This window comes from Dipteris shenzhenensis, chromosome 29 (assembly GCF_047967505.1).
Source record: "Dipteris shenzhenensis isolate YYH24624 ecotype China chromosome 29, Dip_SZ_1.0, whole genome shotgun sequence".
Taxonomy (NCBI): domain Eukaryota; kingdom Viridiplantae; phylum Streptophyta; class Polypodiopsida; order Gleicheniales; family Dipteridaceae; genus Dipteris; species Dipteris shenzhenensis.
This window is the reverse complement of record NC_141624.1, coordinates 6,715,517-6,727,806: the sequence shown is the minus strand read 5'-3', so window position 1 is coordinate 6,727,806 and position 12,290 is coordinate 6,715,517. Positions and strand designations below refer to the sequence as shown.

Below are 12,290 nucleotides of genomic sequence, written 5' to 3'. Positions count from 1 at the left end.
AGTCCACCGGTTTTTCAGCAATCCAAGGTATTTCTCAATTTGATGATGAACAAAGCATGGCTGAAGAAGATCAAGTTGTATGACTTTGCATGCTTACATGGGAGCTATGGCAGGATAATCTCGAAGTATTGAGTCAGTTCCAGACATTGCAGCGCACAGCAGGAGAGATTTTTTTGGGAGTTAGAATCACACCAGAGTTGATAGCTACGGTTTTTCGTCTACCATACTATGAGGAAGATATTCAACTAGATAAGTGTTCAAATGAGGTGATGATGGCAGAGTTTGGGAATCCTTATTCATCTAATAATTCCTATATGATTAGCAAGGTACAGAATCCTATTAAGAAACAACAGTTAACCTGGTTCGTGGAGCGAGTGGTTCTGTTGGTTCGTAATGACTATATGGCAAAGGAAAATTATGCTTATCTGGCGGTAGCAAAGCAAGGGGAGAAGGTGTCATGGGGTACACTGTTGTGCACAAAGCTGTTGCAGGAAATTTCCAGGAAGCAGGCCCGCACCCCGAATCAATTTTTGAGAATTGCTCCTTATGTCACAGCCTTATTCAGTCATGTTACTCTTAAAAAGGGAAAAACTCTATCTCATAATAAGGAGAAGGGCAAGCAGTTGTTTGGTGATGCAGAATGAGATTATCAATAATACAATTGATGATTTGGTGCAAGCCAAATATACTTATAGCAATCAGTGAGTAGTCAGTAGAGATGGAGACTAGTAAATCACTATCTTTAGCTTTATGGAATACACCTATTGTGAGCAAGAAGAAGCTATTGCATAAAGATCAACCTGTTACGAAGTCAAAGATTTTGGTAAGAAAGGGAGCTATGATGGATTTAAAGAAAAGAGTAGCCATGTCTCAGGGCCAGAGTGTGGAGGGTGTGGATGCAATGGATACATCGCTCGTCAGTAAGAATTTGGTGTCTGGTATTTCATTTGAGCAATTCAACCATGCAATTGAGATTGTACGTGGTTTTGGGAATCAGATGCATGCAGCTCAACATCAAGCTGCTACTGATATTTTTTATCTACAAGAAGAAAATCGTAAATTGTTGCAATAGGTCCAGGAAAGCACTGAGATGCAAAAGATCAAACAAGATTTGGCATAGTTACAGAAAAAATTTCAGGTGTATAAAGAGCAAAAGGAAAGTGACCAACAGAAGCTCATGCGACAGATAGAAAAACAGCAGGCATGTCGTCCTATTGTTACTAAATGGCTAAAGGAGATGCAAGATCAGTTTTTTATTGTTTTGGAGGAAGTGTCTAAACATAATACAAAGTTGCAAACCAATAACTTATGGTTGCAAGCGAGACTGACGGCATTGCAAAATTTGGAGTAGCAGGCTAAAAGACATTTTAGAAGAGATAGAGTTGGATGGGGTATTTGTAGCAGCCACCAATGCTGTGGACAATCTTAAAAATGAGTTGGTAGTTATATCTCAGGGCGTGTGGAATAATTTAAAAGAGGGGCTGTTTATTTTGGCTCAGAGGCCTTACGAAGCTTTTACTTTTGAGGGATATACAACAAATATCTTGAAGGATAAGGTTCAAGAACAAGAGAAGCAGATTCAAGAATTGAAGCAACAACTATTGCAGTTCCAGCAATAGTCCCAGGCGACCTCAGCAACACTTCAGGGTACTAATTCTACAGAAATTTTTTCTAAGCTTTGTCTATGCAGGTACCTAAAGATATAGCACTTGGGCCAAGTAATCAAAGTAGCGGTCAGATCGAGCTGAAGAAAGACGTTCAAGAGGAGTCAGTTCAACCCAAAGAAATACTTCAAGCTTTTAAAGTGATTAATGATTTGACTGGTGGAAACTCAAATACATTGGTGTTCAATCGCCATTTGGAGGAGATATTTAATGTAGTACAAAAGAAAGATGAGAATATGACCACTATTGATACAAAGAAATAGGTACAGGATGAACAGGAACAGTTTGAAGATCAAGTGGAAGACTAGTATGAAGAGTAGTTTATGGGAGTTTAGCATGAAGATTATGATGTGGATCATGAATTAATTCCAACTAGTTCAGTATTAGTAAATCATTGTATTGGATCCATTACAGCGGATAAATGAGTGGGTTCGAGTCTCAATAATTTTGTGGCATAAAATTGATTGTTCCATGGGGTGTGCCAATGTGGGAGACTATAGCCCAAATACATTTAAGAACTATTTATCTTTAACAATGATATAGGATGTATGGAAAAACCTTAATGGGAGTTAGTTGTACAATAGTTGATGAGGCGCGTCTGCAAGTTAGCAAGCAACTACCATATGTAGTTAGTTAGTCATTCGACTCATGGATCTGTCATGCAGTATTCCGAATGTGGATATGATGTTGTTGATCAGACTCTGTTTTGCCTAGTTTTATGCCTACTTTATATGATGTTGTTACAGAAACATTTGCAATACAAGAAATATGTAGTTGTTCACTTCAAATGATCATCTCAATTGCACTCAATCTTGAGTTGATGTGTTCTCTTTTGGAAGCTCTGAATGAATTCATGAAGATACCGTATGTTTACTAATAGGTAGATTTTGGGGTCTAATCTCTACCTATTACAACGGATCAGCTTAAGGGTAAGGGAAGTACCTTCACATGGGATGAATCTCAAAATAAAAGTTTTGAAAAATTAAAAGTGGCTATAGCATCAGCGCCTATCTTAAAGGTAGCGGATCCCAATGAACCATTTATGGTTGAAACAAATGCCAGTGATTTTGTGGTTGCAGCAGTAATTTTATAAAAAGATAGACCAGTGGCTTTTGAAAGTAAGAAGTTAGATCGTGCCCAATGAAATTACTCGGATATGAGAATGAGTTGTATGCGAAAGTTTATGCTTTGAAGAAATGGAGGCACCATTTATACGGTGCTAGGTTAAAGATCATAAGAAGCCATTAAGTGGATTTGCAATCAGCTAGAGCTTAAAGGAAGAAAAGCTAGATGGATCATCCATGGAGTGATGGTCAAATCGAAAGGGTCAATCAGATCATTGTTGAGCATATGTAAGTAGATGGAAAACTAATTGGAAATAGTATTTTCCCATATTAGAATTTTCATATAACAATGCCAAACATTAAGCTACATGTTTTAGTCCATTCATGGTGATGTATGGATTTCAAACTAGAGCCCCAATTGCGATTGGACTAAAAAACGAGAAGGTTCAAGCAGCCAAAGACTTTCTTCAGGATATGAATCAAATGCTAAATTTAACTAAAGATAGCATTAGAAAGGCTCAAGATAGAGTAAGAAGTTATGCAAACCCACACCATAGAAGGTTCAAGTTTGAAGAAAATGAGAAATTCTAAGCGTGCCTGAATCTTCAAAATCTCTATGGACATGTAAATTTCCAACACCTAGGTATTGTGGACCATTCACAATACTTAAGAGAATCAGAGAGGCTTGGTTACAAATTAGCCTTACGAGAGGGATTTAGAGTACATCTAGTTTTTCATGTGAGTAGGCTTAAAAGAGAGTTGGGAGATGATGACAATCTCATTGGAGATGAAGTCCTAGTTGAACTCATTGAACCTCGTACTTTACCACATGAACCAGAAAGAATTTTAGATAGATAAGAAAAAAGAACAAGTCATACAATGAATCAAGAATGTTTGAATAAGTGGACAGATAGACCTGAAGAGAGTTCAACATGTGAAAGAGTAAGGAATCTTCAGAGGAGGTTTCCCAATTTTGTTTTTGAGAACGTAAACCATTCTTAAGGGAATGTTAGATCATCCATAATCACAGTAGCATGTAGCTTGGTTATGGTGAGGTGGGAAAATAAAGGGATCGACAGCAGTTGCATTCTACTATGGGTTTGAGGGTTTAGGTCTAGGGTCACCGTAGGCCTAGAGGTGTATAGGGAAGCCAAAGAGAGGGCTTCAATGATAAGATTACCTAAGGGACACATGGCACCAAAATAAGGGCAACTTGGCAAGTGTTGGGTTCAGGGTGGATTCAAGGGTAGAGCTAATCTAGAAAGGAAGGGGAGATCTTGTGAGAGGAAAATAAGATTGGCGTATGAGAAACCTATGGCTGGGTGATAAATTGGACAGAGCCCTTCTCGTTGTGATGTATCATTATCTCTCCATGCTTGTAGCCAATCACTTGCCTTCAAATCGTTGTTTTGCGACCAATGATCCAAGATAATGGTTCCAAACATGAACTTCAAATATCATCTTCTTTAGATCTCAAGAATATCATGCTGACAATTCATCACTACAAATAGGCAAGCATGGTACCCACTTGTTGAAAAACCTACAAGTATAAATAAAAGTGTGTGTGTGTAATCTCCATGCTAATAACCACATGCATGAAGTGCTCTCACTTGAGAACTTTCCATGTCTTGGAAGGTCATGCACAATCCACATCAAGATTTCCCTAATAGAAACATCAGGACCCTACCTTGGAGATTTAGAGATATCAATGACACTAATTTTGAGCTCCTTTATGAGTGTTTCCATGTACAAGTCCATATTCTTTGCCTTGTATTTCCCTTGGATCAAAAGGGCAAGCATAAAGTGTTCCTTCTTTATGGTCAACCATGGAGGGATGTTGTAGTTCATCAAAATCATTGTCCATGTCGATCAAGATGCTCAGTGCAGTCCAAAAGGTGTCTCTTCTTTACAGTCAATAATGGAGGGATGTTATAGTTCATCAAAATTATTGGCCATGATGTTGAGCGTAGTCCAAAAGGATTCACGTCATCCATGGTGATCATGAGACATAAGTAAAGTGGATCCTCTATAAAGTTTGTCCATGTGTTCTTTATATTATTTCATGCAGCACAATCATTAAAAATCCTCAAAATATCATCAGTGGAACGATGTGTAGCATTCCACATCATCAATTTTGGTATGGACTTGCACCTGAACATATGTCGAATCCTATCAACGATAGGAAATTGTCTCAATATCTTTATTAGAATGGTTTGCACCTATAAGTCTTGTTTGTCATAGAGAGCCTCACAATCTAGAAAACTAACCAAATCCCCATACTCATGATGACAAAGTACACAATCTTTAGTAAAGCATGGGCAGTATTATACTCCATGCCAATACTTTCTTGTTGGCAGCATGGCAATATCTTTTACAACAACTTGTACCACATCATAGTCTCCCACAATGTTAGTAACATGATGATATGAGTGATGAACCTAGCAATCTTAAACCATGTACTCTAGAACCTTTAAACTCTAAAATATAGAATTACTTCAATACAAATTAGACACTTGTGTTTGAGAGGAAGGACACTTCCATTAAAGAGGTGTGATGGAATGTAATGCTCATTCCTTCTTTGATTCCCCAGAATCATCATCTTGAGGTAAGGCCTATTTCACGATGTCGATCTTGAGGGAAGGTGTTGAGAAACCATCTCAACATCATGTGTTCAATATTGTGCATAGCACTAACACGTAGAGTACTATAAAGGAAAGGGTTAGATACCCTATATTCTATATATTGAACTAAATCTAGTGTACAGTTTGTCATTTGTGGTGTGCTCTCGAGCTGTGCCCTCTCTCCTCATCTCCACTCTTCTCCTCTCCTCTTTTCATACTTTGTCATAGCAGGGGGAGAATGATAGGACGGGATGGGGGCTAGTTCGTTGTCCATCACGTTGTTTGGATGAAGGAGGCAGATTTATGCATTGGAATCCAAGCTTGTCAAAGAGTTGTCAGGCATGCATGCAACATATGCCCTCTCCTTGTTTTTCCCACAAGTGCTCTACCAGTCCGAGGCCTTCATCATGGTCACCAAAACTTTTGCTGGCTTGCCACGGTCTTCCATTGTAAGGCTAGCCTTGGCATTAGCGATGCCAATCACGAAGAGGCGAGCCATGTCTAGAGGATCTTGAAAAATGACTCGATGAGCTCATCGGCTTTTCTTCAGAGCTTCACGTTGGCCATTGCAACGACGTCACAAGGATATGGTATTCAACTTGTGATTCGACGACAAAGAGGGTGGCCGGTGAGAAGAGCCAATAGGGAGGGTAAGTCGGTGAAGAAAGCGGAGGGGAGGTTAGTGAAGAAAGCGGAGAGGTTGTGAGCTAGGAAGACAGTAGGGGACAAATAGGGAGGGGAACGGAGAGGTCTAGGGGCCACTTTTAATTGTGGGTTGGTTAGTTTAATTGTGGGCTGGTTAGATTAATTGGAAACTGGTAGGTAGAAATCTAGGGGCGACCTTACGGCGGAGATTAAATCTCCACAGACTTGGGACCTTTAGAGTATCATTAAGGTTGTTGGTCGAGTGCAGCCCTCCGATCATGACCTTATAAAACCCTCAAAGTATACCCAAAAAATATGGCAAGACCTCTTGTCATCGCCTCTGTCATGTGGACTCGCCCTGCCTCCCAAACTTCCTTGATAGGTAAGAACGGCCATGCTTGGTTGGAATTCGACCACATTTTTGCTCCCGCCTAGTGACCGGTTGCTGAAATCTGGCCTCGTGGCCTTGCATCACCAACCATTTCTCTTGCCTCACCTCTGGAGTCTGTCTGTGGGTTTTAGAGAGCATTGCTACTCAGTGCTAACTGAGGGGGAATGCTATGTTTTGAGCGAGCACTGGTGTTGCGTGAGAACAAATAAGGCATATAGCTTGCATACCTTCATGTTAGATTGAAGCACATTATCAGAGATCGTCAGCCTCTCTAGCGAGTAGTTAGCCGATCGAGTTAAGAGACCTCTCACAAAAACCAAATGTACCGCCAGCTAACCCTGGAAAGCCCAGTGGGGAAAATTTTTGCTTGCTTTGGGCATATGTACCATGGGCATCCACATCATGGACGGGCAGGCGTCGAGTCCACTGTGCAAATGCATCTATCTACCTATGTATCGCCGCGCGCTCTCTCTCTCTCTCACTATATATATATATATAGGCCTTCCCATGATGCAAAGGCTAACTTCTTCTTCCCTGAGCTCCCAGCCATGCCCTCCACCTCTTCAAACCATTTGGCCTTGGACGACGCAGATGATTTTGCCTCTAACCAGACAACACACACTCAGGATATCGAATCGCTTTCCTATTTGCAAATTCCCATCGCCACTCAACCTCCACTCGCACACGGTCAGTCTCCTTAGCTCGGTTGCTTGCTCTCTTCCGTCTTTGCATGCAGCGCTATGGCTCAATCGCAAGCTTCGACCTGTGGATCTTCCTGTTTCTATGTGCGCAGCTCTGCATGGTGTCTCTCCTCTGCCGCTTCTAGAGAATAATGGCGCAGTTGTTGTTGATACCCATGGCGCAAGGAAAAGGAAGAATGTCTACAGAGGCATAAGAAGGCGCCCCTGGGGTAAGTATGCTGCGGAGATCCGTGATCCTGGGCAGGGGATGCGCCGCGTGTGGCTGGGTACTTTTGATACCGCAGAAGGAGCTGCCCGCGCTTACGATAAAGCAGCTCTCAGGATCCGAGGCGAGAAAGCTAAACTCAACTTTCCTCCAACTTCACGAGGAAACCCAGAAGGGTGATAAGAAGTAGAGAAGGGAGAAATAGAAGTTGGATGGACCTTGCAGACTTCACGAACGAGGCAGCGTTTCTGTTCTTGGAGAAGTTCACTGTACAACTTAGATTTGAAGTTCGTGAAAATGGTTCAAAGAAATCCAATTAGGGAGGCAACAGGGCACGACAGCTGCCTCTTCCCAGCCCTGCAGCAGTTTCGCACTGCACTTTTACATTCTTTGGACCAGATCGCTGAGCGTCCCTTTCCAGATGAAATTCCGATGTCCCGCTCCGGTCGACAAATTCGATGATCATCCCTCTCACAGATGATGTCTTTTTTCTACTGGAGCTCGTACGAGATCTACATCGCCCTGCAGTCTTGCCCTCTCTGATTTCATGAAACAGGGAGAGGTTCAGATGAGCGTGATGAAGGATGTGCAGCGACTGCCGTGGGTGGAGTGGCACTAGAAGATCTTATGGAGATAGCTTTTCAGGAAACCATGGACGTGTTCCTAAACGCTAGCTGCGCTTGAGGCGGATGCCCACACCCCTTTGTAGATACTTTTTGTCTCATGCATTTTGTGGGAATTTCGACGTAAGTGTCAGACATTCACTTGTCATTTGGTTATTAGAGCTAGCCTTTCGAGGGAGTTGCTATGTGTAGCTAGAAGTCTAGAGACCTAGATGAAGATCCAAAGTGGTTGAGGCTTTATCAACACAGTTCACCATCATTGTTGGGCAAGACATCTTAAGGATACTGGAATGTCACACGAATTGGTTAGGACATTACTAAACATGTTGCTAGTGAGTAGGATACCCAACAAAGGGGTTAGAAATCTAACAAAAGAGGAACAACCAACCAATCGCAAGAGACTGAGGAACAACTAAGAGAACGGGAAACACAAAAGAAACAATTTGAGACAGGCGAATGCATGTTGGAGGAAAAACATGACATGAAGAAGAGGGAGCCAACCATGGTGAGGCTGGCAATGAAGCAAGAGAAGTGGGAGAAGATGAGTTCAGTTCAGGTCTTATCATAGAGTTTGGGAAAGAGAGATGAAAAATGAAGTCTGATTAATGAATATCTTCGAGTGAATGATGAACAAAGGCCAAGAGAAGGTGATGAAAGAATAGAAAAACCATTTGAAGATGAGGAAGAATCTCATCAGAAAGATGGATGAGGAAGATGTGCAGAGTAGCAAGAGTGGAAGGTCCAAATTGTGGCGATCAGAAATTTACTAGGAAGAAAAGAGCGTCAATAGCTTTGAGTAACTGGGTTAGGCAGGGTAAAAATATAAGGGCGAAACATAATTATGGAAGTGTAGTTCAATATTATTACAAAGTGTGAGTACTCTATTGGCTATTGAAATATAGGATTACAAAATTACTAATCCTACATGTCGCCACTTGCCCAATTATCTTTCATGTCCATGCTCACATTCAAACATACAAATGAGAGTAAATGCGTATAAGGGCCTATTCACACTACCAGTTAAACCAAGATTGTTAATTGTGCTAACTGAAACTTCTTAAGAGTTGTTTCCCACTGGTCCATTTAAACGTCTGTTTTAACTGGTCCATTTAAACATCTGTTTAGTTAAGACACTTTGTTTTGGTGTGCAAAGCTTTTAATCATCTCTAGACCAAGATCTATTGCATGCTCCTAAACGTTGATGCATCAGAGGAAGTCTCACCCACACTTGTGAAAGATAAGGGGTCATGTCTTATTGTCCCTGAAAATTTCGCATACAGAAAGCATACTAAAGCAAATACAATCAAATGATGATTGCTAAGCGCTTGGGAGTTCCAGAATTGCTGCCATATAAAGAAAGCTGCATCGCCTTTGCCTACGTGACAAGAGCAACAAATCGTGGAGGGGATCTTTCCAAATGCTGTTACATACATTGGCATTCCTACAAGCTGGTGGTAAGTTAAGAGCCATAAACGAGGGCTGAGAGATACATGTTGATTTTACACAAAAGGGAATTGAAAAAGATGTTTGTGTTAGCAGCACTCTTATTGACATGTACATCAAACCTTTTTCATCTGCAAATGCACAGGACAGTTTGTCAAGTTACCAATTCAAAGTGTTGCATCATTTAGTGTAATAATTGCAGGATATGCTGAAGATTGACTTGTTCATGAAGTGCTTCAACGTTTTGAACAGATGTAACAGCAGGACTCTCAACCAGAGCTGTATCATGCTTAGATTTGAAGAAGACATTGCTCAGTAAAGAATAACCATCGATTGGGGTGGTGCTGTAGATTAGTGAGAAATCAACATAGTAGTAGTGTTGAAAGCAACTTTGGAGTAAAGTAAAAGAACAAAGCAATGAATGCCTCAAAGGGAAGTAACTTTAAAGCTGCAAAAGGGAGGAAACAGTTTCACCACTGTCCCAATCTTGTTACCAGCTAGAGGTCCATCATCTTCCCATGTTAATTTCTCAGAACCCTCCACTCCTCCATCTTTCTTGATTCCGGGCTGTAATGCCGGATTGGTGATCTTCTCTCTTCTGTATGATGCTTATTACGGCTGCCATTCAACGATTTGGAATATTCACTTTGAACCCTCTTGGCTGGCCTATGTGATCTTGTTACCAGTCGCAGCACCTGCAGCAGCAGAAACGCTTGCATCTGCTGCCTTGATATGTACATTTTTGAACAGATGCACTTGGAGTGTCTCTCCAAATTCGGTCACATTTGTTTACAGCTTGAAAGCTTGTGGCAGTGTAGGAGTATAGATAAGGGCCGAGAAATACATGCTGAGATTAGAACGAGCTCCGTTTTTTGGCAGTACGTTAGTGGATATGTATGCCAAATGTGGTGTGCTTGCCAAAGCATGTGAAATGGTTGACAAGCTCCCAGGTTGAAATGTAGTCTCATGGAACGTTATAATTGCAGGATATGTTCACCTTGTGAAGTTTTTGTCCAACCTATCAGCTAGATTTAGATGCTCGTTTGGGAGAGACTAAAATGAAATCGTCTAGACTTCACAAGCAGTTGTAGCTTGAATGAAGAGATTTTGGACTACTTTTTGATTAGCCTTCTCCTTTAGTGCTAGCCTTCATCATGGCTGAGTTTGCCCTTCACCTCCGGAGTGCAGGCAGAAACTCAGTACGAAGAATTTCTATAAAAGGATGCTCAAGAATGTGTGGGTGTGTGGATTTGTATGTGTGAGAGCATATTTTTATACTATGGTGCGCTGATGACGTCAGTGGGTATGCCATAGTAGCTAGTCCCTGCTATGCGTGATGGAGTTTATGGTTTTTAATCTTATGAGTGACTATTGTGAGATTGAAACTGCACTATGTTGTGTTTTTAGAGGATGAGTTTGGGAATGTTCCTGGATTCATCTAGGTATAAGCACTGGACTGTTTGGAACAAATGGAACTGGAAGGTGTCTCTCCCGATGCTTGCACATTTGCTTTCAGCTTGAAAGCTTTTGGCAGCATAGGATCCATAGACAAGGGCCAAAAATTACATACTGACATTACCAAACAGGAATTGGAAAAAGATCCCTTTTGTTGACAGCAGTTGTACCAAACAGGAATTGGAAAAAGATCCCTTTTGTTGACAGCAGTTTGGTTGATACGTATGCCAGTTCGAAATGTAGTCTCCTGGACTGTCCTAATTGCAGGATATGCTGAACAAGGTCTTGGTGAGGAACAAATGTAATTGGAGGGGTGTTTCCAAATGCTTTCACATTGGTTTACAGCTTGAGAGCTTGTGGCAGCATAGGAGCCATAGATAAAGGCTGAAAAATGCATGCCACAGGTTCCAGACAGGAATTGGAAAGTGATACTCTTATTGGCAGCACTTCGGTGGATGTGCATACCAAATATGGCTTGCTTGCAAAAGCACGGGAAGTCTTTGACAAGCTACCAGTTCGAGATGTGGTGTTGTGGCCTACATTAATGCTGAACACGGTCTTAGTCAGGAAGCATTGAAATGTTTTTTAAACAGATGCAACTGGAGGGTATTTCTCCAAATGCCTTCACTTTTGTTTGGAGCTTGAAAGCTTGTGGCAGCATAGGAGCCATAGACAAAGGCCAAGAAATACATGCTGAGATTAACGGCAGGAATTGGAAAGAAATGTGTTTGTTGGCAACACATTGGTTGACATGTATGCCAAATGTGGTGTGCTTGTGAAAGCCCAGGATTTGTTTGACAAGCTTCCACATCTAAATGTAGTCACATGGAACATGCTTTTTCAATTGGAGGTGTCTCTCCAAATTCAGTCACATTTGTTTACAGCTTCAAAGCTTGCGGCAGCATAGGAGCCATAGATAAGGTCTGAGAAATACATGCTCAGATTTCCACAAAATGGTGGGTGATAAGAAATCCTTTCATTGGCTGCACCTTCGTTGATATGTATGCCAAGTGTGGCTCGATACGTAAGAGACAATCTCGTGTAATGCTCTGATCACAGGATATGCTGAACATGGGAATCACTGAACTGTTTTGAACAGATGCAACTGGAAGGCATCTCTCCTAATGCAGTCACATCTGTTTGCAGCTTGAAAGCTTATGGGAACATTGAGTAGCTAGGCATGAAATTCTCAGGTTGAGTTGCAAGGGAAATGGGACAAGTTAGAGTTTCGGTTATTTTTAGCAGCATTGGGCTCGATTCTATATAAGGAGCCCTGGAGGTTAGTTTTCAGGGACGCAGGTCAGAGCAAGCTTGGCTCTTCCTTTCTGGTCTGGATCCTGGATTGTGTTGCGGATGCGCATCTTCTTTCTAGCGCAACCCAAGGCCCAACAGTAGATCCAAGGCCCCTGTGGGTGCCACCTGCTGGTATGGGATGCCAGACTGGTTGGGATCTAGTTGAGAGATCTACCTGTGTGCCA

The 12,290-nt window shown here is 41.6% G+C and overlaps 1 protein-coding gene across 1 annotated transcript; it reads left to right on the top strand.

The window, feature by feature from the left end:
- Positions 1-6,905: 6,905 nt before the first annotated feature.
- Positions 6,906-10,972, top strand: LOC147882367 (ethylene-responsive transcription factor ERF071-like). The gene is made up of 2 exons (XM_087400867.1): positions 6,906-7,072; positions 7,179-10,972. The coding sequence occupies exons 1-2, from the start codon at positions 6,934-6,936 to the stop codon at positions 7,469-7,471; spliced, it is 432 nt and encodes a 143-aa protein (XP_087256993.1). The 5' UTR covers positions 6,906-6,933; the 3' UTR covers positions 7,472-10,972.
- Positions 10,973-12,290: the final 1,318 nt, after the last annotated feature.

Bases quoted from the DNA above. Each gene is read 5' to 3' on its own strand.
- LOC147882367 (XM_087400867.1), top strand. From the start codon at position 6,934: ATGCCCTCCACCTCTTCAAACCATTTGGCCTTGGACGACGCAGATGAT. The intron at 7,073-7,178 runs GTCAGTCTCCTT...CTATGTGCGCAG, and splicing joins TCAACCTCCACTCGCACACG to CTCTGCATGGTGTCTCTCCT.